Below are 27,601 nucleotides of genomic sequence, written 5' to 3' on the forward strand. Positions count from 1 at the left end.
TTTCCTGGGCAGAGGTCCCTGTGGCTTCCCGCAGCGCATTGTGCCCCTGGTTAATCGAGAATGGAGACTGGCAATGACTTTTACCAAGCATACTGCCTGCAAACATATTGTTAACAAGGCACATCCTGCACAGCCCTAGATCCCTTAAACCTTGATTCCATACAACACATGTTTCTGTGAGCACAAGGTTGGGACTAAAGTTACAGGTTAACAGCATCTCAAGGCAAAACAATTGTTCAGGGTACAGATCAAAATGTAGTTTCTTATTTCTTCCTTTTCTACGTAGACACAGTAACAGTCTGATCTCTCTTTCTTTTCCCTACATATCCCCCTTTTTGAAAAAACTGCCATCGTCATTATGGCCTGTTCTTGCTGGTTGCTGTCTCTTCGGAGCTGCTGGATACACCTGTAGACTAACAACAGACAGAACAGGCATACAAGGATTAATATGAAATTTACAATAGTGAATCTTCTGATGGTTTTTAACCAAGTGACGGTTAAGATTTGTGAGGCCATCAGCAGATTTCACGATTGCTTCAGTTCCCAAATTTAAATGGGCTTTCAATGCCTCAAAATTTCCTTCTTTTAATTTTGAAATATCTAAAGTAAGATTATCTTCTCTTCCTTGTAGATGGCATCTAACCATGTCCCAGTGATGCTCAGACTCATTATAGGCTCGGGATTAATACAAGAATCTGACGTATTCCAGTCGCACTGCAACTGAAAAAGATATTCCAAGCTCATGAGCCTATCTCCCAGCCAACTGACAGTTTGTCTAAGATCATTAATTTGGTTTGCCAATTTTTGATTTATTTGGGTCTGGGAATTCCACAATTTTGAGGAATTCTTTCGCCAATCATTTACATGTTCTGCAGTTTGAACAGAGGAGTGTAAAGCAATTCCAGCAGCCGCAGCAGTAGCTGTGACTGCAATAAGGCCCATAATCACTGCAATCAAAGTAAAAATGAATCTTTTGGATCTAGGTAGAATTCCTTTTAACGCTTCCGTTAAAATATGGAAGATGGCGAGGCCACCCACTGTCGGTCCATGGACACAGGGATCCACACACCTTCTCTTGCCCTCACTAGCAGAATATGGCGCTGCCAATTAAAAGTCGAATCAATGCAAGTAAACAATATACAATTTTCACAGGTTATAGTTTGGGAATCTGGTTTAATAACTACGTTTTCTGTAACTAGCATATAAGGGGGTTTTACACAACTTTGTAGAGGAATTGTCAGATTGGAATTTAGGTTGATAGTATAATATGGCTTTTACAATTTCTTGTTTCTATAACTTGATTTCCAGATCAAATTCTAATGTGGTGCGAGGCCACAGTAAGCTTCCACAATTTTGGATGTTTAGGACCAGTAACAGGACTAACTAACTTTGGTCAAGGTGATGAAATTCCCTTTTCACCCCATTTCCATGGATAGGGTGATTCTAACCTTCTATAAACCTGGTCCAGCCTTTCAAATTAAATCACTATCATAGGCCAGATTAATGGGCCAGATGGATGGGGCCTGTGAACATGAGTGCGTTTGCCCCATACAATTATAATATAATTGGCCTCGAGGGGCCCAGTCTATAATAGTTCCAAATTCATTGTTTTGTAATACCACCGCAGTATTAGCCACACATTCTTCCCAAACTAAGGCTTCTGGGCTTTTTGATTCTTTGGGAATTTCCTTGGGGCAAGGCTTCCCCTTAGGCCTAGATTTTAATGATCTTTGATAAGAAGCGTCCTCTAAATTATTTATCTGTGGCCCGAGTGATGTTCCACTTACTATGTGATAAGTAAATTTACTGGTGGCACTGACAGTAGGTACTTCTACCAACCAATTTTGGGTTGTAGGCATTAAACATCCTGGTGCCTTCCCTGGGCAAGTAGGAGGGTAATGATACCCAGTGGAAACATTTATCATCATTCCTTCTCCTTTAGGTTGGGCAGGGCAACGATCATCTGTGGGGCCTGGTACCCATGCACTATTATTAACATATACTTCAATAGGATTTTTTTTTTTTTTTTAATTTTTTGAGACGGAGTCTCGCTCTGTCGCCCAGGTTGGAGTGCAGTGGCGCAATCTCGGCTCACTGCAAGCTCCGCCTCCCGGGTTCACGCCATTCTCCTGCCTCAGCCTCTCCGAGTAGCTGGGACTACAGGCGCCCGCCACCACGCCCGGCTAATTTTTTTGTATTTTTAATAGAGACGGGGTTTCACCGTGGTCTCGATCTCCTGACCTCATGATCCGCCCGCCTCGGCCTCCCAAAGTGCTGGGATTACAAGCGTGAGCCACCGCGCCCGGCCACTTCAATAGGATTATCCATCCATGTGACTGCCCAAATTAAGGGAGGGAAAGGCACATAGGCACAGTAAGTATAATTAGTTGCAGCTGCTCCTGCAGACATGTGCAGACTTGCTACCATTGATACAATAATCGAAGCTGTAAGCAGCATATTCTCTGGAGTTCACGTTACCCTTGTGTTCTTTAGGCTTTTTTAGCTAACTGTGTCAGCTTCTTTCACTGGGCCCAAGTCGGTGGCTCCGCTTCCTTGGTGGATGGCAACTTCATCTGTTCTTCTGATATCACCATTTTGTTTACCTGGCGACTCGATGATGCTCAATTGAGGGTTTTTTGTCTCCGCGGAAGCGCTTTTCTTTGCATCTCAAATGGGTTCACTGTAGAACTTTAAATGTCTAGTGGGTATCCAAATAGGAAGCTGATTTTCTCCTGGTGAAACACAAGCAAAGCCTCTCTCCCATGTTATCACCTTCCCTATTTCCCACGTCTTATTTTTGTTGTCTTTCCACCAAATCAGTTTTCCTTCATGTGGGCTGTTCTTTTTACCAGTACGATGTTATTCTGCAGAAGTAGTGGTCTGATTTCTATAAATGTTTAAAAAATTTAAAGTATAGAGTTCTAGATTAAGTTGCATCTGGGGAGTATTAGACTCCTTACTTTTTCCTTTTTTTGTTGAATCTATTGAGCTTTGAGTGTTCTATTGGTTTTTTCAATTATGGCCTGTCCTTGGGAATTACAAGGGATTCTGTTGTATGTGTAATTTTCCACTGATTTAAGAATTTTTGAAATGTTTTACTACAGTATCCAGGCCCATTATCCGTTTTAATTTTTTCTGGAACTCCCATGACAGCAAAACAAGACAATAAATGTCTTTTAACGTGGGAAGTATTTTCTCCTGTCTGGCAGGTTGCCCATACAAAATGTGAATAAGTATCAACTGTCACAAGGACAAATGACAATTTTCCAAACGAAGGTACATGTGTGACTTCCATTTGCCATAACGCATTAGGACATAGACCTCTGGGATTAACTCCTGCCTCTTGAGTGGGCAGGCGTAGAATCTGACGCTGGGTGTAATGTTGTACAGTATTTTTTGCCTGTTTCCATGTGATGTCAAATTTAGTTTTTAGTCCTGTTGCATTTACATGAGTCAAGGCATGAAATTCTTGTGCTTCCATGAATGCAGATGATACTAGCAAGTCAACTTGTTCATTTGCTTTAGTTAAAGGCTCTGGTAAATTAGTATGTGCTCGAATATGAGTAATATAAAATGGGAAATTTCTTTTTCTTATGGTTTGTTGTAACAAACAGCTGGTTTAACTGATCATCTATACTATATTTGATGAGGGCTGTCTCAACATCCTTTGTAGCCTGTACTACATATGCAGAATCGATACAATGTTAATAGGCTGATTAAAATCTTGTAACACTGTAATGACAGCAACCAACTCTGCTCTTTGAGCCCAGTGATATTGAGTTTCAATGAGTTGTTCTTTTGGCCTGGTGTAAGCCTCTTTTCCATTGCTGGAACCATCAGTAAACACCGTCAGAGCATTTTCTAAAGGTTTATGTCTGGTAATTTTAGGAAAAATCCAAGTAGTCAATTTTAAAAACTGGAAGATTTTTGTTTTGGGGTAATGATTGTCAATAATTCCCATAAAATCAGCAAGACCAATCTGCCGTGCACCAGAATTGATAAAGGCTTGTCTAACCTGTTCCTTATTTAAAGGAACAATGATTTTATCTGGGTCACTTCCACACAATTTTATTATTCATAATCTTGCCTGACCAATTAATGTAGCCATTTGATCCAAGTTCAATGTAAAAGTCTTAATCGTACTATGAGGAAGGAAGAACCACTCCACAAGATCTGTATTTTGAACAATAATGCCTGCTGGAGAATGTGCAGTAGCAAAAATCAAAAGTTGGAGTGGGGCTAAGTGATCTATTCTGTTTACTTGTGCTGACCGAAATTTTTCTTCAACTAATTCAATTTCTTTAGTTGCCTCTGGAGTTAATGTTCTTTTACTATTCAATTCTGGATCCCCTCTTAAGATAGAGAACAAATTTAACATGGCATAAGTAGAGATGCCTAGAGTTGGCTGAATCCAATTAATATCTCCTAGCAATTTTTGAAAGTCATTTAATGTTTTTAATGTGTCTTTTTTTTTTTTTTTTTTTTTTTTTTTTGAGACGGAGTCTCGCTCTGTCGCCCAGGCTGGAGTGCAGTGGCACAATCTCGGCTCACTGCAAGCTCTGCCTCCCGGGTTCACGCCATTCTCCTGCCTCAGCCTCTCCGAGTAGCTGGGACTACAGGAGCCTGCCACCATGCCCGGCTAATTTTTTTTGTATTTTTAGTAGAGACGGGGTTTCACCGTGGTCTCGATCTCCTGACCTCATGATCTGCCCTCCTTGGCCTCCCAAAGTGCTGGGATTACAAGCGTGAGCCACCGCGCCTGGTCGGTCTTTTCTTATTTCTATTTTTTGTGGTTTAATTTTCCTTTCCTCTACCTGCATTTCTAAGTAATGGAAAGGAGTAGAGGTTTGAATCTTATCAGATGCTGTTGTCCTGCATTTGCAACCTCTTGTCTGCAGAAATGTGTAACAGTCAATTAATTTGTCTCTCCTTTCTGTAGCACACAAAATATCATCAACATAATGAATGATATAAGAGTCTGAAAACTGTCTCTAACTGCCTGAACAGCTTGAGCTACAAAAGTCTGGCAAATAGTTGGACCATTAAGCATTCCCTGAGGCAACACTTTCCACTGAAACCTGGTGGCTGGTTCTTTATTATTTATGGCTGGTACAGTAAAAGCAAATTTTTCAAAATCCTGTTTTGCCAGAGGAATGGTAAAAAAGCAATCCTTCAGATCAATTATAATTAAAGGCCAATCTTTTGGGATCACAGCTGGAGAGAGCAACCCAGGTTGGAGAGCCCCCATGGGTTGAATTACAGCATTAACAGCTCTTAAGTCAGTCAGCATGCGCCATCTGCCGGATTTTTTCTGAATTATAAACACAGGAGAATTCCAAGGCGAAAATGAAGGCTCAGTATGTCCCTTTTCTAAGTGTTCCTTTGCTAATAAGTGTAAAGCCTCTAGCTTTTGTTTTGGTAGCAGCCACTGATTTACCCATACAGGTTTTTTTTGTTTTCCAAGTTAATGGAATGGGTTTTGGAGGCTCTACAGTGGCCGCTCTTAAAAAGGATACCCTATTCCTTTTCTTTTTTGATTTTTTTCAGCCTCAGTTGGGACTTTAATGCTGTCCTCATTCTTTCCTAGTCCCTTTTCAGGGAGATATCCCATTTTAGTCATGATTTTTTGACTCGTGGGGCTGTATTGGGAGGCTGGGATAGTAATCGCTGCATGCCATTGTTGTAACAAGTCTAGGCCCCATAAATTAATTGGAATAGAAGTGATCATAGGCTGAACTGTACTTTCTTGATCACCAGGTCCTAGACAATGTAAAATCATGGCACTTTGATACACTTCTGAGGCGGTATCTACGCCAACAAGTCCTGTAACAGGCTTTTGTTTAGGCCAATTTTTGGGCCATTGATTTAAGGCGATGATAGCACCATCAGCCGCGGTATCCACTAATCCTTCAAACTGCTTTCCCTGAATAGTGACTGCACACACGGGTCTATCCTCTGAGACCTGACTAGCCCAATAAGCGGCTTTTCTGGCAGGGTTGGTACTTCCAAACCCTCCTGTTCTTTCTGTTTTGTTTTTCCCAATTTTAATATAAGGCAAAAGCAGTAATTGCGCAATTCTATCACCTGGATTGGCACTCCAGGGAACAGTGGAGCTGATCACTAACTGAATTTCCCCTTTATAATCTGAATCAATTACACCAGTATAAATTTGGACTCCCTTCAAATTTAGACTTGATCTCCCTAAAATAAGGCCTACCGTCCCTTCTGGCAGCGGGCCATGTACCCCTGTAGGAATCGTTTGCAGGGGCTCTCCAGGGAGTAAAGAAACCATTTGAGTAGAAGACAAATCTACGGCTGTGCTGCCTGCTGTGGCGGGGGACAGCTGTTGTATTGTTGTAATTGGCTGACTCCCTGAAGTGGTGGTATTTCCTGCGGGGGTTGTTGTCCCTGAAAACCCTGAGGAACAAACCCCTGAATCGGAATGCCCCAATTTGTTGCGGGGCCTGAGGCTGGCCCCTCTTCCCATTTCCCCGACAATGGTTGTCCATCTTTATCAAATTTAGAATGACATTGATTAGCCCAATGTTTTCCTTTTCCACATTTTGGACACAGGCCAGGTGGCTCTTTATTTTTTGCCGTAATAGCTTTATTTATTTATTTATATTTATATATATATATATATATTTTTGAGACGGAGTCTGGCTCTGTCGCCCAGGCTGGAGTGCAGTGGCGCGATCTCGGCTCACTGCAAGCTCCGCCTCCCGGGTTCACGCCATTCTCCTGCCTCAGCCTCCCGAGTAGCTGGGACTATAGGCGCCCGCCACCACGCCCAGCTAATTTTTTGTATTTTTAGTAGAGACGGGGTTTCACCATGTTAGCCAGGATAGTCTCGATCTCCTGACCTTGTGATCCACCCACCTCGGCCTCCCAAAGTGCTGGGATTACAGGTGTGAGCCACCGCGCCCCGCCAGCTTGATTTATTATATTCTGTTTACTTAAGACTGGGCAACTCCTTTTCAGATGACCGATTTGACCACAATTATAACATTTTTTCCCAAATGTTCTAACTTGTCCTCCTAAAGCGACTCCCGTCATTGCTTGAACCATTAGCATTGCCTTTATGCATAGCTCCTCCAATCCCATCACAAGCCTTCACTTATTCTGTAATTACATCGACTCCTGCTGGAACTTTTCTTTTTAATGGCTTTGTGGCCGATTGACATTCTGGATTTGCATTTTGATAGGTCATTAATTCTACAATAACATTTCGGGCGTTATCATCTGTGATAGATTTTTGAGCGGCATCTTGCAACCCTGCCACAAAGTCTGGATATGGCTCTTTAGAGCCTTGTTTAATTGAATTAAAAGAAGGGCAGGTGGTTCCTGGGTCCTGAATTTTTTCCCAAGCCCTGAGGCAAATAGCGCTTAATTGTTCAATAGCCTCATTCTGCATTACTGATTGTTGGTTAATGGTGCTCCAATTTGGACCTGTTCCTAGCAATTGGTCTGCATCTATATTAACAGTGGGATTAGTAGCCTGATTTTTTCGTACCTGTTCTTGTACTCCATCAACCCACCAGGCTTTAAACTGTAGAAACTGAGAGGGTGAAAGGGAAGATTTAGCCAAAATTTCCCAGTCATAAGGAATAAGTCTATTTCCATGAACAGTGGAATCTAACAATGTTCTCACATAAGGGGAGTTGGGTCCATATTGTTTAACTCCTTCCTTCATATCTTTTAACATTTTCATGGTGAAAGATTCATATCTAGCCTCAGTTTGGACAGACACTCCTGCTAGAGTCCCTTTCCCGGCCGGTATCGGTTGTAAAATTACCGGGAACTCCCATCCCTGTTTTCTGGCTTTATCAATGATTTCATGCAGTGTACTACCTTTCTCCACTAGGTGGTGCTGTAGGATTAACCACCACCGCTGTGGGTTGCTAGTATGGTGACGTGCTATTTGGTACAGGACACACCGCTTGAGGTCCGTATTGAATCTCTGGAGGCGACCGATACTGAAGGTAGGCTGGCGGCCAGTACTGATAAATTACTGGCGGTTGGGTCTTATTTTCTACCAGCTGATATTGTGGATACTGCATCTGAATTGGCATTGCCGGGATAGAGACTCTATCCTTTGCTACTTGATATTCTCTTGGGGTTTGTACTTGTCTAACCTGCCTTTGAGGTTGTAATGTTACACGTATCTGAACCGCGGGAGGAGTTGATGGCCATCGTGGTTTAGGCTCTGATAAGCCCCAATAATTCTAGACCTCCTTCCCCCAATTTTGATTATTCATGATATATTGCCTCCTTTAATTGATTGTAGTCAACATTTTGCGTTGACCAAGCCATTACAGACTCTGCTACATATTTACAATGTGAACTTCCCATTCCTTTCCTGAACTCTGTCTCTGCCTCTTCTTCACAGTCTATTACACAGCTTTCAGGGGCAGCAGAAACTGAAATGCTATCTTCTTCTGTTTGAAACAGTTCTAAAGTTGCTTTAATAATGGCCCAATCATTCCATACTGTAAGTGGGATGATTTTATCTTCCCTCTTTGCTTGTTTTAATTCTTTGCCAATTTTTTTCCCAATCTTTTAGATCTAAAGTTCCCTGTTCTGGAAACCAGGGGCAAAATTGTTCTATTGTTTGAAAAAGCTAATTAGATTTTCTGTAGAAGCTCTAACTCCCCCTCTTCTTAAAATAATTTTAATGAAGCTGAGATAAGAGGCATATTTACTTTCAGTTTGTCCCATTGTTACCCTGGGTTCTTCTGAGCGCACAAGCTTACCGCAAGGCTGACCGTGGACGTACTCGGGAATCTTTCGTCGACTGTCCTCGATGCTCACGTTCTTAGCATACCTTCACCTTAGAGAAAGGCACTCACGTTGGGCAGCAGATGAAGGGGTGGCCTGCCCCTCCACACCTGTGGGTATTTCTCGTCAGGTGGAACGAGAGACTAAAAAAAGAAATAAGACACAGAGACAAAGTATAGAGAAAGAACAGTGGAGCCCAGGAGACCGGGGCTCAGCATACGGAGGACCTGCACCGGCCCCCGTCTCTGAGTTCCCTCAGTATTTACTGATTATTATTTTCACTATCTCAGCAAGGGAAATGCGGCAGGAGAACAGGGTGATAGTGGGGAGAAGGTCAGCAAGAAAACACTTGAGCAAAGGAATCTGTGTCACAAATAAGTTCAAGGGAAGGTACTATGCCTGGATGTGCACATAGGCCAGATTTATGCTTCTCTCCACCCAAACATCTCAGTGTAGTAAAGAATAACAGAGCAGCATTGCCACCAGCATATCTCACCTCCAGCCACAGGGCGGTTTTCTCCTATCTCAGAATAGAACTAATGTACAGTTGGGTTTTATACCGAGACGTTCCATTCCCAGGGGCATGCAGGAGACAGAGGCCTTCCTCTTATCTCAACCACAAGCCTTCCTCTTTTACTAATCCTCCCCAGCACAAACCCTTCATGGGTGTCAGGCTGGGGGACGGTCAGGTCTTTCCTGTCCCACGAGGCCATATCTCAGTCTGTCTCAGTGGGGAGAAACCTTGGACAATACCCGGCTTTCCTGGGCAGAAGTCCCTGTGGCTTTCCGCGGCGCATTGTGCCCCTGGTTAATCGAGAATGGAGACTGGCAATGACTTTTACCAAGCATACTGCCTGCAAACATATTGTTAACAAGGCACATCCTGCACAGCCCTAGATCCCTTAAACCTTGATTCCATACAACACATGTTTCTGTGAGCACAAGGTTGGGACTAAAGTTACAGGTTAACAGCATCTCAAGGCAAAACAATTGTTCAGGGTACAAATCAAAATGGAGTTTCTTATTTCTTCCTTTTCTATGTAGACACAGTAATAGTCTGATCTCTCTCTCTTTTCCCTACAAGTTTGGCCTAGGCCAGGAATGGTGGCTCATGCCTGTAATCCTAGCACTTTGGGAGGCTAAGGCGGGCAGATCACCTGAGATCAGGAGTTCGAGACCAGGCTGACCAACATGGAGAAACTCCATCTCCACTAAAAATACAAAAATTGGCCGGGCGCGGTGGCTCACGCCTGTAATCCCAGCACTTTGGGAGGCAGAGGCGGGTGGATGACCTGAGATCAGGAGATCGAGACCATCCTGGCTAACACAGTGAAACCCCCGGGCGTGGTGGCGGGCGCCTGTAGTCCCAGCTACTCGGCAGGCTGAGGCAGGAGAACGGCATGAACCTGGGAGCAGAGCTTGCAGTGAGTGGAGATCGCACCACTGCACTCCAGCCTGGGTGATAGAGTGAAACGCCATCTCAAAAAAAAAAAAAAAAAAAAAAGAATTTGGACTTTGTCCCTGGTGCTCAGGAGGGAAACTCAATTCTTAGAATTTCTCAAATATTAAGAGTGATATTTATGGCCCAAATAGTTTATGCTAATTGGGTGACTCATAGTGGCCCCTAGGCTGTTTCAGGATACGAGCTGACCATATCAGAAAGACCAACTCTGTGATTAGAGATTGGGAATTCAATCCACTTGAGGTTCAGGGAGGAGAAATGGAACTGAATCTCCAGCCAGTGATTTACTCAACTATGCCTATGTAATGGAACTGTGATTAAAAAAAAAAAAAACTCTAGATACAGGCTGGGAGTGGTACCTCACGCCTGTACTCCCAGCACTTTGGGAGGCCAAGGCAGGAGGATTGCTTGAGCCCAGGAGCTTGAGTCTCCAACCTGAACAAGAGAGCGAGATCCCGTTTCTACAAAAAAGAATAAAATTAGCCGTGTGTGGTGACATGCACCCGTAGTCCCAGCTACATGGGAGGCTGAGGTGGGAGGATCACTTGAGCCTGAGAGATAAAAGCTACAGTGACCGTATCATGCCACTGTGCTCCAGCCTGGACAACATAGCCAGACCCTGTCTCAAAAACAAACAAACAGGCTGGGCATGGTGGCTCATGCTTGTCATCCCAGCACTTTGGGAGGCCGAAGCAGGCGGATCACGAGGTCAAGAGATTGAGACCATCCTGGCCAATGTGAAACCCCGTGTCTACTAAAAATACAAAAATTAGCTGGGTGTGGTGGCACACACCTGTAATCCCAGCTACTTGGGAGGCTGAGGCAGGAGAATCACTTGAATCCGGGAGGTGGAGGTTGCAGTGAGCCAAGATCACACCACTCTAGCCTGGGTGACAGAGCAAGACTCTGTCTCAAAAAAATAAAAAATAAAAAAAAAAAGTCTTGGTCCCTTAGGGCTGTCTGGAGGATGAAATTAATCACACTATTGGGAGTCCAAGGCAGGCGGATCACGAGGTCAGGAGATCGAGACCATCCTGGCTAACACGGTGAAACCCCGTCTCTACTAAAAAAATACAAAAAATTAGCCGGGCGTGGTGGCAGGTGCCTGTAGTCCCAGCTACTCAGGAGGCTGAGGCAGGAGAATGGCGTGAACCCGGGAGGTGGAGCTTGCAGTGAGCCGAGATAGCGCCACTGCACTCCGGCCTGGCTAAAAGAGCGAGATTCTGTCTCAAAAAAAAAATACAAGCAACAACAAAAAAACTTCTGGATACAAAACTCTGGAGTGCCCTGGTTGATGAACATATGGAGTGTCAGAGGGCAGAGGGCGATATAACCTGCCTGATTCCACAGGGAGAGGGCATGGTAGCTCTGCATTCAGAACCCTCTCACACTTGCCCTGCGTGTCTCTCTGGCTGGTTGTGCTGATTTGTATCCTCCATAATAAAACTGCAATCATAAGAATAGCACTTTCCTGAGTTCTGTGAGTTGTCATAGTGACTTATTGAATCTGAGGGGGATCATGAGAAACCCCCAAATTTGTAGCCAGTCAGTCAGAAGTGCGGGTGACCTGAGAATCCCCCTGACCTTGCAGCTGACCTCTGAAGTAAAGGCAGTTTTCTTGGGGATTGTGCATTTTAACTTGCGGGGTCTGCACTGCCTCTGGATGGTTGAGTGCCAGAATTGAACTGCAGTACGCCAGTTGGTATTTAACAGAATACTCTATGATGGAAGAACTTATCCTGTCTGTGGCCTAGGTCAGTTCCCTGGGCAAACTCCTTCAGTTCTTGCCCTAAGGATTTCTTCCTAACTCACCAGGTTCGCTTTCTTTCCCAGATGTCCTTGGCCCTGGTTCCACTCCCAGGATCCTTGCTGGGAGGCTCTGGTTTCTTGCTATACCGTTGCCTCCTTTCCTGCCAGCCAAGTGCAAGATGAAAGCATGCCTATGATGTCAAAACAGCCTTGGGTGTTCTCCCAGCCACAGTAAAAGTCAAACGTCCTCGGAATTAGGGAGAATGATGTGCATGTGGTTGGGAAGTGGGGGATCATCTCAGTGTCATTCTTAACTCTTCTCTCACATTCTTTCATTTTGTCCACAGCACAACCCCATAAAATGATCAGGACAAGTTAGGAATTAGGGATTGACAAGAAGGACTTCAAACAACACTGAGTCCAAACCCCCTTAGATAGTTAACCAAGTCCATGAGAGGAAGTAACAGCTGGGTTTGGAACCTAGGCCTCCTGACTCCTAACCCAGTGCTCTTCCATTAAACCAGGCTGCCTCCCCTTGATGGGGCTCAGAGGCCCCTGCCCTGTGGGCAGCCATCTAAGCTCGTGCACTGCCATAGATGTGCATGCAGAAGGCAGGGAGAGAAAATAAGGAAAATTGAATAAACAGACAGAGGCAATGGTATTTCCCATCCAGGTAAATCTTGAGCCTCTGCTTGACTCAGCCAGGACACCGGAGGCCAAGAGGTTATTTCAGCAGGGGGTAGCAAGACCAGGAATCAACCTCTAAGTCTAGAGGGAGGTTCCAAACACCCCTAAGCTCATTTATAATTCATCAGACATCTTTCATCAGTTATTTAGATCTTTCTCGGCCAGGCACAGTGGCTCATGCCTGTAATCCCAGAACTTTGGAAGGTCAAGGCAGGCAGATCACTTGAGACCAGGAGTTTGAGGCCAGCCTGGGCAACATAGCAAAACCCCATCTCTACTAAAAATACAAAAAACTAGCTAGGCATGGTGGTGCACATCTGTAGTCTCAGCTACGTGAGAGGCTGAGGTGGGAGGATTAATTTAGCCTGGAAGGTCAAGGCTGCAGTGTGCCGAGATCGTGCCACTGCACTCCAGCCTGAACAACGGGAGTGAGACCCTGTCTCAACAGATATAGATAGATAGATGATAGATAGATAGAGATAAATAGATAGATAGACAGACAGACACGGCCAGGTGTGGTGACTCATGCCTGTAATCCTAGCACTTTGAGAGGCCGAGGCAGGCGGATAACATGAAGTCAGGAGTTCGAGACCAGACTGGGCAACATGGTAAAACCCCATCTCAACTAAAAATACAGAAATTAGGTGGCGCGGTGGCTCATGCCTGTAATTCCAGCATTTTGGGAGGCTGAAGCAGGCGGATCATCTGAGGTCAGGAGTTTGAGACCAGCCTGGCCGACATGGTGAAACTCTGTCTCTACTAAAAACACAAAATTAGCCAGACGTGGTGGCGGGCACCTCTAATCCTAGCTACTCGGGAGGCTGAGGCAGGAGAATCACTTGAACCTGGAAGGCAGAGGTTGAGGTGAGCCAAGATGGCGCCACTGCACTCCAGCCTGGGTGACAGAGCGAGAAACCCTCTCAAAAAAAAAGACAAAAACAAAAACAAAAAAACAGAATCCCTTGATGGCAACTTGAAGGAGTCCCTCATCTCCTCCAGGCACAGGCACATGTGACTAAGGACAGGATCAGGATGTCATTGTAAAGGTTGCCAAGATTCAGTGTAAGTAAATGCTTAGCCCTCCAAGTCTCTTATGCTAAAGTAAGAGCATTACTGGGAATGGGCTGGGAGCCTGAGATGAAATGGAGACATTTAGGCAGACATGAATAAGACTGAGAACTTTGAAACCCCAAATTCCTTTGAAATTCTCATGTCTGTGGAGATAAGACCCTCTAATACTACTCCCTTCTCCCAAAACATCAGCCTCAGAACCCTACCTGCCCCCATCCCTCTTTGGCCCCAGGCCCTTCATGAGTTAGGTCCCAGCACAGCCCATGGAGAAGCACAAGGTCACACTGAGAGGAGAACGCCGGGCTGAGTTACAGGCCTGGCGAGCTCGTCTTGGCAGAAGCTGCAGGAGCATGTGTGGGAGTGCGTGCTGAGGGAGCTAGACCAAGGTAGGGGGATGGAAGCCTTGGTTTGGCCAAACTCGTTGCCGTGGATGCTTATCCAGGATTTGGGATTTACTGTGTTGGCCTGAGCACCTGGGAGGAGAATTAATAGTCAGCTAGATTGGCTAATTAAAGTCTGGATTAAGTAGTAGCCAACAGTTAATAAGCATGAAATGCCAGAACTTCCCTGGCATACTGTAGAAGAAGGAATCAGAAGTCCCCGGGAGATGGGAATGCTGGACTGGATCTATGATGTGCACCTTCTTAGCCACTGCTAGCCACATATTTTAGGAGGGTCTGGAAAACACTCCCTTTGTGAAAGCATTAAGAAATGCATTGGTGAGGGCCACCAGCATCCTTGACTTGCTCTGATGATTGTCCTCTCTTGACTAGAGAGCTAGTGGGGTGTGCTGGATGGATCAGTGGAACTGGATTCCCCGATCTCAATGAGAATAATAGCATCTTGGTGGTACAAAGGCCAAATGGTGATGCTTACTTAACAAAGGCAAGGTGGATATAATAGCCCACAATAAGGCAAAGGGACTAGATGATCACCAGGTGGACAAGATGACAGTCCTGTGGATGATGGTCAGCTGCTTTCCCAGCTGCCTCCAGGGCTTGTGCAAAGATAAAAAGTAGCCATGGTGGCAGGGATGGAAGCTATGCCTGGGCTCAGTAACAGAGTCTTCTCTCTGAGGCTAATCTGGCTGTGGCCAGTGCTGAGCGTCGACCTCCGCACAGCGCAGTGCTGAGTCCCTGATTGGGCATCATTCTCACCTCATTGTAGATTGGTTTGACTGGGTCCTCCCATCACGAAGGGGCTGTATTTTATCTTCATGAGGATAGGCACATATTTCATGTATGAATTTGCTTTCTCTACCTACAGTGCTTCCATCAGCACCACCACTCATGGACTTACTGAATGCCATATCCATCAGCATGGCATTCAACATAATATAGCCTCCAACCAGGGCAATACATGTTACAGCCAAGGAAATGTACAAATGAGCTCACACTCAAGGAATTCACTGGTCTTACCATGTACTCCGTGGACCAGAAGCAGCTGGCTGGATAGAATGGTGGATTGGCCTCTATTAGAGCATAGCTGGGACGCTACCTCTGGCAGGGTAGGGTGCTACCCTACAGGATGCAGTATGTTTTGTTTTTTGTTTTTGAGATGGAGTCTTGCTCTGTCACCCAGGCTGGAGTGCAGTGGTGCTATCTCGGCTCAATGTGACCTCCACCTCCCAGATTCAAGCGTTTCTCCTGCCTCAGCCTCCCGAGTAGCTGGGACTACAGGCACCCCGCCACCACGCCCAGCTAATTATTTATATTTTTTTTTGTATTTTTAGTAGAGACAGGGTTTCACCATATTGGCTAGACTGATCTCGAACTCCTGACTTTGTGATACACCCGCCTTGGCCTCCCAAAGTGCTGGGATTACAGGCCTGAGCCACCATGCCCGGCCAATGCAGTGTATTTTTAAAATCAAAACCACAATCATATATACCACCAAGAGGGAGGGGTGGCAGAGGCCTCCTCACTATTACATCTAAAGTCTGTAACCACTGGAAGAATTTTTTTGTAGAGAGAGAGAGATCTTGCTATGTTGCCCAAGCTGGTCTCGAACTCCTGAGTTCAACCAATCCTTCACCTTCCACCTTTTTTTTTTTTTTTTTGAGACGGAGTCTCGCTCTGTCGCCCAGGCTGGAGTGCAGTGGCACAATCTCGGCTCACTGCAAGCTTCGCCTCCCGGGTTCACGCCGTTCTCCTGCCTCAGCCTCCCGAGTAGCTGGGACTACAGGCAGCCGCCACTGAGCCCAGCTAATTTTTTTTGTATTTTTAGTAGAGACGGGGTTTCACCATAGTCTTGATCTCCTGACCTCGTGATCCGCCCGCCTCGGCCTCCCAAAGTGCTGGGATTACAGGTGTGAGCCACAGCGCCCGGCTCACCTCCCACCTTAACCTCCCCAAAGTCCAAAGTGCTGGGATTACAGGCATTAGCCACTATGTCAAGCCTCAAGTATAAATTTTTTTTGGGGGGGGGACAGAGTCTCGCTTTGTCGCCCAGGCTGGAGTGCAGTGGCGTGAGCTCGGCTCACTGCAACCTCCACCTCCTGGGTTCAAGCGATTCTCCTGCCTCAGCCTCCTGAGTAGCTGGGTAGGCGTGTGCCACCACGCCCAGCTAATTTTTTATATTTTTAGTAGAAATGGGGTTTCACCGTTTTAGCCAGGATGGTCTCGATCTCTTGACCTTGTGATCCACCCACCTCCCAAAGTGCTAGGATTACAGACGTGAGCCACCACGCCCGCCCCCCAAGTATAAACTTCTAAAGCACTTGTTCTGATTCCCATCCGCTCTACAAGAAAAAGCCCCTCCCCCAGGACCCCGCCCTCTACCTCTGCACTTATGCTTGGGTGTGTGGGCCTGTGTGTGTGTGTGTGTGTGTGTGGTGCTTAGGCACAGTATCTGTTAACACTCCAGGTCCCCTACCTGTCTCTTCCCTCTTGACTGCTGAGAGCATCTCTTTTTGTCTGATTATCCCCAGCCCCAATTCCTGGCATGAAGCAGAGACTAATAGGTCGGGCCTGGTGCCTCACACCTGTAATCCCAGCACTTTGGGAGGCCGAGGTGGGTGGATCACGTGGTCAGGAGTTCGAGACCAGCCTGACTAACATGGTGAAACCCTGTCTCTACTAAAAATACAAAAATTAGCCGGTGTGGTGGCACGCACCTGTAATCCCAGCTACTCAGGAGACTGAGGCAGGAGAATCGCTGGAACCTGGGAGGTGGAGGTTGCAGTGAGCTGAGATTGTGCCACTGCACTCCAGCCTGGGTGACAGACCGAGACTTTGTCTCAAAAAAAAAAAAAAAAAAAAGGCAGAGACCAATAAATGGTTCTGAACGAAAGAATGAATGAACATTTTAGGCTTGTATACTATTTCATCATGCAAATCCATCATATTTTATTTAGCTATTTCCTTATCACTGAATAGGTGATTTTTTGTGTTATAAATAACACTGTAGGTTTTCATTTGATAAATGAAACAGGTGTGCCCCTGTCAGCATTCCTAAAGGAGGCTTTTTTTTTTTTTTTTGAGACAGAGTTTTGCTCTTGTTGCCCAGGCTGGAGTGCAATGTGTGATCTCGGCTCACTGCAACCTCCACCTCCCGGGTTCAAGCGATTCTCCTGCCTCAGCCTCCCAAGTAGCTGGGATTACTGGCGCGTGCCACCACACTCGGCTAATTTTGTATTTTTAGTAGAGACGGGGTTTCTCCATGTTGGCCAGGCTGGTCTTGAACCCCTAACCTCAGGTGATCTGCCCGCCTTGGCCTCCCAAAGTGCTGAGATTATAGGCGTGAGTCACCGCGCCCGGCCTACTTTTTCTTAATTTTATTTTTCACATCCTATGTGGCTCATCTCAGCTTTCCATGGGCCCTCGGTTTTCCACCGGTACCTAAGAAAAAACGGAGGGGAGGTATCAATTAGCGTGAGCACCTGCTATGCGCCAGGCACGCAGATGGGTGCCCCTATTTCATTTATCTGTCCCGGCAGCCTTGTGAATGAGCTTTGGAAGCGACGGCCCTGTAAACACATCCCTCTGCTGAAGTGCCGCCTCCAGCTGGCTCCACTACTGGCCTGCTAGAGTACCTTCAGCGTCGCAACTTAGTTTTTCTGGGCCCATTTCCTTAGCCGGTAACACCTGGTGGGGTGGTTGTGAGGATTAAATTAGATATCTGGGAATGAGTCCCGGCCAGCGAATGGTAGGTTCGCCCAAGTCCAGTTAAAAGGCCGTCCGCCCAGGGCAAGGCGTCTGCAGGGCCAGCAAGAGTATGGGGTCCGAGGGAGACTCGGGGATCCCAGAAAGAGGAGACCAATGTGAGGAGCAGGCAAGGAACGCTTCCAGGCTGCGGTGGCCAGGGACGCCTGAGTCCCGCGGGAGCTGGAACGGACAGGCGGAAGGGTCAGCTACTGCGGATGGAGGCGGCTGGCGCGGGGGCGGGGGAGGGGAGGGGGTCTTCCTCCTTCCGGTTCTCGGGAGGATCCTGAAATCTGAAAGAGGCCAGAGAGCTCTTTCCCCCTCCGTAATGTGGTAACGGAGCCCGGGCCAGCTCCTCCCTGGGCTGGAGGGTGGGAGAGTCGTTAGGGACACCTGCCCCGCTCCCTCCCCCTCCCAGGGGGAACCCACCGCGACGGCGCGCACCTGGGCGCGGGCTGTGCCTGGGAACGCGCGGGGCCCGCGGCCTCCAGGCAGCCCTGGGAAAGCAAGGGCCGGGAGGGCAGCCCTGGAAGCAGAGTGTTCCCTCAGGACCGTCAGGAGCGCGCCATCCACAGGATTATTAAAATAGCCATCCAGACGGAAATCGAGTGAGGCTGGCACCAGACTGAAGAAGTTTCAAGGCCAGGCGCGGTGCCTCACGCCTGTAATCCCAGCACTTTCGGAGGCCGAGGCGGGCGGATCACCTGAGGTCGGGGTTTCGAGACCAGCCTGACCAACATGGAGAAACCCCATCTCTACTAAAAATACAAAATTAGTTGGGCGTGGTGGTGGTGACTGTAAGCCCAGCTACTTGGGAGGCTGAGGCAGGAGAATCTCTTGAACCCGGGAGGCGGAGGTTGTGGTGAGCCAAGATCGCGCCATTGCACTCTATCTAGCCTGAGCAACAAGAGTGAAACTCCGTCTCAAAAAAAAAAAAAGAAAAGAAAAGGAAGGAAAGTCTCAAAGAGGTATCTATGTTCATAATGGATATCATTATGAACTCCTGGCCTCAAGCAGTCCTCCCTCCTCGGCCTCCCAAAGTGCTGGGATTACAGGCATCGTCAAGTAAACTCTTTAAATGATATTTGGTGCTTCAGCCTCTTCCTTTGAGGTCAGTACCCCTTTAGCTATCATTAAGTCATGTTCATGATAGCTAAAATGTGGAAGCAGCCCAATGTCCACCCACAGATTAATGGATAAGCAGAATGTGCTATATACATGCAATGAGATATTATTCAGCTTTAAAAGGAAGAAAATTCTGACACGTGGTTCAACATGGGTGAAACTTGACATGTCCTAAGTGAAATGAACCAGTCACAAAAAACAAATACTGTATGATTCTACTTGAATGACGTAGTCAAATTCATTTATAGAAAGTAGAGTATTGGTGACCGGGCACGGTGGCTCACACCTGCAATCCCAGCACTTTGGGAGGCTGAGGTGGGCGGATCACTTAAGGTCAGAGTTTGAGACAGCCTGGCCAACATGGTGAAACCCTGTCTCTACTAAAAATACAAAAATTAGCCGGGCATGGTGGCAGGTGCCTATAATCCCTGCTACTCGGGAGGCTGAGGCACAAGAATCACTTGAACCTAGGAGGTGGAGGTTGCAGTGAGCTGAGATTGCGCCACTGCACTCCAGCCTGAGTGACAGAGTGAGACTCTGTCTCAAAAAAAAAAAGAAAGAGTAGAATGGGAATGGTGGTTGCCACGGTACAGAGTTTCATTTTTGCAAGATGAATTCTAGAGATGGATGATGGTGACGGTTGCACAGCAGTATGAATGGCCACTGAAATGTATACTTACAAATGGTTAGGATGGCCAGGTATGGAAGCATGCCCCTGTGGTCCCAGCTACTCTGTAGTCTGAGGCCATGAGTTTGATAATCACATCTGTGAATAGACACTGCACTCCAGTCCAGATAAAATAACAAGATCTTGTCTCTTTTTTTTTTCGTTTTGAGCCAGAGTCTCTCTCTTTCACCCCGGCTGGAGTGCAATGGCATCATCTCGGCTCACTGCAACCTCTGCCTCATGGGTTCCAGCGATTCTCCTGCCTCAGCCTCCTGAGTAGCTGGGATTACAGGCACGCAGCACCATGCCTGGCTAATTTTTGTATTTTTTAGTACAGACAGGGTTTCACCGTGTTGGTCAGGCTGGTCTCGAACTCCTGACCTCGTGATCCACCCGCCTCGGCCTCCCAAAGTGCTGGGATTACAGGCGTGAGCCACCGCGCCCATCCAGAAAAAAATAATTTTTTAATAGTTGAACAACAAACCACAAACAAAATTACAGAGGCCTTTAGCCAATAATTTTAAGGAAATAAATGTAAATTTGGGGGACTGGGTGCGGTGGCTCAAGTCTGATCCCAGCACATTGGGAGGTCAAGGCAGGCAGATCATTTGAGCTCACAAGTTCTAGACCAACCTGGGCAACATGGTAAAATCCCATCTCTACAAAAATACAAAAAATTAGCCAGCTGGTGGCGCACGCCTGTGGTCTTAGCTACAGGAGAGGTTAATTTGGGGGTGAGGCAGGAGGATCGCTTGAGCCAGGGAGGTGGAGGTTGCAGTGAGCCGTGATTGTACCACTGCACTCCAGTCTGGGTGACAGAGCTGTCTCTGATCGAGACCATCCTGGCCAACATGGTGAAACCCCATCTCTACTAAAAATACAAAAATCAGCTGGGCGTGGTAGTGCACGCCTGTAGTCCCAGCTACTCTGGAGGCTGAGGCAGGAGAATCACTTGAACCAGGGAGGCAGAAGTCGCAATGAGCCGAGATCACACCACGGCACTCCAGCCTGGTGACAGACCAAGACTCCATCTCAAAAAAAAAAAAAAAAAAGTAAATTTGGAAAAGCTTTTATGAACAAAGATGGCCATTACCCCAAACCAGAAACCCAAATGTCTAACAATAAAGGAATGGCTGCTGTAACAGAATGTCTGAGAAAAAACAAAAAAAGGACGCCAGGCACAGTGGCTCACACCTGTAATGTCAGAACTTTGAAGGGTGGATCACTTGAGCTCAAGAGTTCGAGACCAGCCTGGCAATATGGCGAAACCCAGTCTCTGCAAAAAACACAAAAATTTAGCTGGGTGTGGTGGCATGCGCCTGTGGTCCCAGCTACTTGGGAAGGTGAGGCAGGAGGATCGCTTGGGACTGGGAGGCAGAGGTTGCATTGAGGTAAGATCATGCCACTGCACTCCAACCTGAGTGATAAAGCCAGACTGTCTCCAAAAAAATCCAAAAGGTTGAGGTGGGAGGATTGCTTGAGCCCAGGATTTCAAGACTGTGGTGAGCTATGATCGCATCACTGCACTCCAGCCTGGGTGACAGAGTAAAAGCCTGTCTCTTAAAAAAAAAAAAAAAAGAAAGAAAGAAAAGTTAAAATGGTATAATAAATGCCAGGCATGTGGCTCACACCTGTAATCCCAGCACTTCAAGAGGCCAGAGCAGGAGGATTGCTTGAGCCCAGGAGTACGAAACCAACATAGGCAACAAAGCAAGACTCCATCTCTACAAAAAATCAAAATAAAAATAAATTAGCTGGGTGTAGTAGCGCATGCCTGTGGTCTTAGCTACTCAGGAGGCTGACGAAGGAGGATCACTTGAGCCCAGGAGTTCAACACTGCAGTGAGCTATGATTGTACTGCCGCATTCTAGCCTGGGCAACAAAGAAAGAACCCCATCTCTAAAAAAATAAATAAAAAGGAGGGTTGTAACAACATGGCAAAAAGTTTATTGGGCATCTTTTTTTTTTTTCCTTTGAGATGGAGTCTCACTCTGTCGCCCAGGCTGGAGTGCAGTGGCACGATCTTGGCTCACTGCAAGCTCCGCCTCCCGGGTTCACGCCATTCTCCTGCCTCAGCCTCCTGAGTAGCTGGGACTACAGGTGCCCGCCACCATGCTCGGCTAATTTTTTTGTATTTTTAGTAGAGACAGGGTTTCACCGTGTTAGCCAGGATGGTCTTGATCTCCTGACCTTGTGATCCGCCCGTCTCAGCCTCCCAAAGTGCTGGGATTACAGGCATGAGCCACCGCGCCCGGCCCTGGGTATCTTTTTGCCTATAATAAAACCAGCCATCTAAAAACAGTTCAAGCCCTGGCTCTGGTACCTGTCAGCCGTGTGGCCCTGGGCGGGTCCCTCACTCTCTGTGAGCCTCAGTTGCCTCACCTGTGAAATGTAACTCACAGTGGTTGAGTGGATCAAGTGAAGGGCTGTATGTCAAGCCCCTGTCAAGCCACCTGGTGCTCTGTGTCCTGTGGATGGTAGCTGCCCTGAAGCGGGACTTTGCAAACTGAAGTGCTGTCTCTTCAGAGGGAGTGCAGGTGTCCAGCTCCTGGTGTGGGAGAGGCACCCTGTGCTCCCTGACCCGTGAGACAGGATTGGGTTTGGGGGCCAGGGCAGGAGGAGGGGCCCGTCACCAGGGGAAACGGCTCGTGGTGGAGCAGCTGAGGTGCAGCTGGGCCTGTGGCCTAGAAGGCAGTCTTGTGGGTGCCTCCTCCCCCAGCCGCAACTCAGGTCTGCAGCTGGGTCCTGCCTCCTTCCGTGTGGGCCATGACCGGGACATGGCTGCTACTTCTCCTAGCCCTTGGGTGTCCAGCCCTACTCACAGGTGAGCCCCCTCTTTGCCTTCCTCTCTGTTCTTCCTCAGTCTGCCCAAGCCCATCCCCTCACTCTGGACCTCCCTGGGTATTGATGGGCTGCAGGGAGGCAGGACAAGAGACATTTAGGGACGTCTGGGGAGGGTCTCACCCACTATACTCTTCCCATTGTACTCTTCCTCCCAGCCACCTTGCTCTGGGGCTCCCATGTCCTCCTGCCCTGGAGCCCACAGTGTTGATAGGGAGGCTGTCCCTCTTAGAGATATAGAGAAATGAGAACAAACTGGGTGGGCATCCATAGAAGGTGGGGTTAGGGTAGCCAGTGTGTGTGATGTGATATGCAATGATGGGATATGGGTAACAATGTGAGGTCCTGTCCTGTCCTTCTTGCCCTCAGGATGCCTTCCCTAGTTCAATAGGACTCAGGGTGTCTCAAGTTCACTCCCAGCTCACCCTTATCAATGGGCTCAGGATAGGTCTCAAGGCCTCTTCCCAGGGTATTTACCCCCAGCCCTCCCATGATCAAGGCTGGAGCCAAAGGACTCATGTTTTGAGGGGAAAATTCCAGCTTCATCTAGAAGCATGTGCATGTGTGCATGTATGTGGTGGGGGATGGTCCATGACTTTTGAGTCGGGGGGGTCTCCTTGATCTAGAGCTGGCCCCAAGTATCTCACAGGCATTCCTTCATTAGGGAGATAAACCACACCTATGTGGAACACAGGGAGCCCATGGCAGGAGGCCTGAGCTCGGGAAGGAAGTAACCAGGGTAAGCAGGAACAATCCTGGGATGCTTTATGGAAGAAGTGGAAGCTGAACTCAACTTGGGGAATGTCTCTATCTATAGAACTGAAAAGGCTCTGGAGGTTGAGTCCTGGAGCTCATGCCCAGCCTTCTCTACTACCTTTGTTTGCAATGCCTTATTAATATCAATAATTGCACTAATACTTATCTGCCAGGGCATTTAACACTTATGGCCTTTACTCTTCACAATAATTTTGCTGGGCTGGTATTATTAACAGCATTATATTATTATTTTTTTTTATTATTTTTTTTTGAGACAGAGTCTTGCACTGTCACCTGGGCTGGAATACAATGGTGTGATCTTGGCTCACTGCAACCTCCGCCTCCCGGGTTCACTCGATTCTCCTGCCTCAGCCTCCCGAGTAGCTAGGATTACAGGCACCTGCCTCCACGCCCAGCTAATTTTTTGTATTTTTAGTAGAGACGGAGTTTCACTATGTTGGCCAGGCTGGTCTTGAACTCTTGACCTCATGATCCGCCTGCCTTGGCCTCCCAAAGTGCTGGGATTACAGACGTGAGCCACCACACCCAGCCCATTATATTATTATTATTGTTATTATTATTATTATTATTATTATTATTAGACAGAGTTTGCTCTGTTGCCCAGATTGGAGTGCAATGGCACGATCTCAACTCACTGCAAACTCCGCCTCCCAGGTTCAAGCGGTTCTCCTGCCTCAGCTTCCCAAGTAGCTGGGATTACAGCTGCCCACCACCATGCCCGGCTAATTTTTGTATTTTTAGTGGAGACAGGGGTTCACCACGTTGGCCAGGCTGGTCCCGAACTCCTGACTTCAAGTGATTCGCCTGACTCAGCCTCCCAAAGTGCTGGGATTACAGGCATGAGCCACTGAGCCCGGCCTAACACCATTATATTGATGAGACCATTGGGACTCAGAAAAAATATTGTTCTTTCAACCTAAATAAATAAATAAATACATAATGAAAACAAAACAAAACAAACAAAAAGAGTCAGAAAATTGGCTGGGTGCAGTGGCTTACGCCTGTAGTCCCAGCACTTTGGGAGGCCAAGGCAGACAGATCACTTGAGGTCAGGAGTTTGAGAGCAGCCTGGCCAACATGGTGAAACCCCATCTCTACTAAAAAATACAAAAATTAGCCGGACAAGGTGGCAGGTGCCTGTAATCCAGCTACTCAGGATGCTGAGGCAGGAGAATTGCTTGAACCCGGGAAGAGGAGGTTGCACTGAGCCAAGATCCCACCACTGCACTCCAGGCTAGGCAACAGAACCAGAATCGGTCAAAAAAAAAAAAAAAAAAAAGCCGGGCACGGGGCTCACGCCTGTAATCCTAGCACTTTGCAGTTTGGGAGGCGGAGGCAGGTGGATCACGAGGTCAGGAGTTCAAGACCAGCCTGGCCAAGATGGTAAAACTCCCATCTCTACTAAAAATACAAAAATTAGCCACGCGTGGTGGTAGGCACCTATAATCCCAGCTACTCAGGAGGCTGAGGCAGGAGAATTGCTTGAACCCTGGGGGGTGGAGGTTGCAGTGAGCCGAGATCCCGCCACTGCACTCCAGCCTGGGCAACAGAGTGAGACTCCATCTCAATAATAATAATAATAATAATGAAATAAAATAAAGACTCAGAAAATTAAGTGAATGAGTCAGGAGTCACGCTTAGCTCGTCTGAAGCTATGTCCTAGACGGTCCACTGTGTCACATGGCAAAATCTTAGTCATCCTTCAAAGTGAGATGGTTTAGGGGATTTGGAGTTACAGAGATCTGAGAGTTCAAATCCTGACTGGACAACTTACCATTTATGTGTTAGTAGGATAATTTTTTTTTTTTTTTTTGAGACGGAGTCTCGCACTGTCGCCCAGGCTGGAGTGCAGTGGCGTGATCTCGGCTCACTGCAAGCTCCGCCTCCCGGGTTCATGCCAGTCTCCTGCCTCAGCCTCCCAAGTAGCTGGGACTACAGGTACCCGCCACCATGCCTGGCTAATTTTTTGTATTTTTAGTAGAGACGGGGTTTCACCATGTTAGCCAGGATGGTCTCGATCTCCTGACCTCATGATCCGCCCACCTATTTTTTTTTTTTTAATTTTTTGAGACAGAGTCCTGCTCTGTCACCAGGCTGGAGTGCAGTGGTGCGATCTTGGCTAACTGCAACTTCTGTCTCCCGAGTTCAAGCAATTCTCCTGCCTCAGCCTCCAGAGTAGCTGAGATTACAGGCGCGTGCCACCACGCCTGGCTAATTTTTTGTATTTTAGTAGAGACGGGGTTTCACCATGTTAGCCAGGATGGTCTCAATCTCCTGACCTTGTGATCTGCCTACCTCAGCCTCCCAAAGTGCTGGGAATAAAAGCATGAGCCACCACGCCTGGCCTAGGCTAATTATTTGGCTTCTAAGAAATCTTTCCTGAGTACCCTTCACCCCTCCATCCTCACAAGATTCTCTGGCTTCCTTCCCTGCACTCTGGGACATTTCTTTAGTCTGGCTATACCTAATTCACAAAAAACTCCAGGCTGGACAAGGTGGCTCATGCCTATAATCCCAGCACTTTGGGAGGCCCAGGCATGAGGATCTCTTGAGCGCTGAAGTTCAAGACCAGCTGGGACAACACAGTGAAACCCTATTTCTACAAAAAATAAAAAATAAATTAGCCAGGTATGGTGGCACGTGCCTGTAGTCCCTGCTACTGGGAAGGCTGAGGTGGGAGGATTGCCTGAACCCAGGAGGTCGAAGCCTCAGTGAGCCATGATCATGCCATTGCACTCCGGCCTGGGTGACAAGAGAGAGACTCTGTCTCAAAAAAAAAGAAAAAAAAATTACAATGTTCAAAAATAACATTCTGGGCCAGGTACGGTGGCTCACATCTGTAATCCCAGCACTTTGGGAGGCTGAGGTGGGTGGATCATTTGAGGTCAGGAGTTGGAGACCAGCCTGGCCAACATGGTGAAACCTTGTCTCTACAAAAAATACAAAAAAAATCAGCCAGCCCTGGTGGCGCACACCTGTAATCCCAATTACGCAGGAGGCTGAAGCAGGAGAATTTCTTGAACCCCAGAAGTGGAGATTGCAGTGAGCTGAGATTGTGCCACTGCACTCCAGCCTGGGTAAGATAATGAGACTCCATCTCAAAAAAAAAAAAAAAGAAATTTTTTTTTACATATTAAATGAGTCATCTTTGCTGAAAAGAATAAGATTGCAGCCTGGGCCTGTTGACTCATGCCTGTAATCCCAGCACTTTGGGAGGCTGAGGTGGGAGGACAGCTTGAACCTAGGAGTTTGAGACCACCCCAGGCAACATAGGGAGACCCATGTCTCTACAGGTATTTTAAAAATTAGCCGGGTGTTGTGGCACATGCCTGTGGTCCCAGCTACTTGGCAGGCCAGGAGGTCAAGCTTCCAGTGAACTGTGATCATACCACTGCAGTCCAGCCTGGATGACAGAGCTAGACCCTGTCTCAAAAAATAATAATAATAGGCTGGGTGCAGTGGCTCAAGCCTGTAATCCCAGCACTTTGGGAGGCCGAGGCAGGCGGATCACGAGGTAAGGAGATTGAGACCATCCTGGCTAACACAGTGAAACCCCGTCTCTACTAAAAATACAAACAGTTAGCCAGGCGTGTTGGGGGGCCCCTGTAGTCCCAGCTACTCGGGAGGCTGAGGCAAGAGAATGGCGTGAACCCGGGAGGCGGGGCTTGCAGTGAGCCGAGATTGTGCCACTGCACTTGAGCCTGGGCGACAGAGTGATACTCCGTCTCAAAAAATAAATAAATAAATAAATAAATAAATAATAATAATAAAAGATTGTGGGAAACAGGGATTATTTTGGAAAATATAGGAAAAATGTTTGTAGTACCCATATGACTTAGTTCTTTTTTTTTTTTTTTTGAGACAGAGTCTTGCTCTGTCGCCCAGGCTGGAGTGCAGTGGTGCGATCTTGGCTCACTGCAAGCTCCGCCTCCTGGGTTCACGCCATTCTCCTGCCTCAGCCTCCTGAGTATATGGGACTACAGGCGCCTGCCACCACGCCCGGCTAATTTTTTTGTATTTTTAGTAGAGACGGGGTTTCACCATGTTAGCCAGGATGGTCTCGATCTCCTGACCTCGTGATATGCCCGCCTTGGCCTCCCAAAGTGCTGGGATCGCAGGCTTGAGCCACCGCGCCCAGCCATGACTTAGTTCTTAAGATTATTAAATAATACACCTATACTTCAAATGGGTGAATTGTCTGGTATGTGGACTATATCTAAACAAACCTTTTTTCTTTTTCACTCTGTCACCCAGGCTGGAGTGCAGTGACACGATCTCAGCTCACTGCAACCTTTGCCCGGG

At 47.2% G+C, this 27,601-nt stretch overlaps 2 protein-coding genes and 1 pseudogene across 3 annotated transcripts in view; 2 read left to right on the forward strand and 1 right to left on the reverse strand.

The window, feature by feature from the left end:
- Nucleotides 1-27,601, forward strand: part of RPL7L1 (ribosomal protein L7 like 1) — a 45,685-nt gene that overhangs the window by 14,797 nt on the left and 3,287 nt on the right. The window lies entirely within an intron of this gene.
- LOC131382100 (endogenous retrovirus group K member 7 Env polyprotein-like) lies at nt 173-8,072 on the reverse strand (annotated as a pseudogene).
- Nucleotides 20,050-27,601, forward strand: part of PTCRA (pre T cell antigen receptor alpha) — a 13,897-nt gene continuing 6,345 nt past the window's right edge. The window contains exon 1 of one of the 2 annotated variants that reach the window (XM_058432128.1): nt 20,050-22,505. In XM_058432128.1, coding sequence (XP_058288111.1) covers nt 22,448-22,505 — 58 coding nt within the window. In that variant the 5' untranslated portion in view covers nt 20,050-22,447. The remainder of the gene's footprint in view (nt 22,506-27,601) is intronic. The other variant, XM_032141030.2, reaches the window with a different exon arrangement.

Source organism: Hylobates moloch, unplaced genomic scaffold (assembly GCF_009828535.3).
Source record: "Hylobates moloch isolate HMO894 unplaced genomic scaffold, HMol_V3 SCAFFOLD_20, whole genome shotgun sequence".
NCBI classification, from domain to species: domain Eukaryota; kingdom Metazoa; phylum Chordata; class Mammalia; order Primates; family Hylobatidae; genus Hylobates; species Hylobates moloch.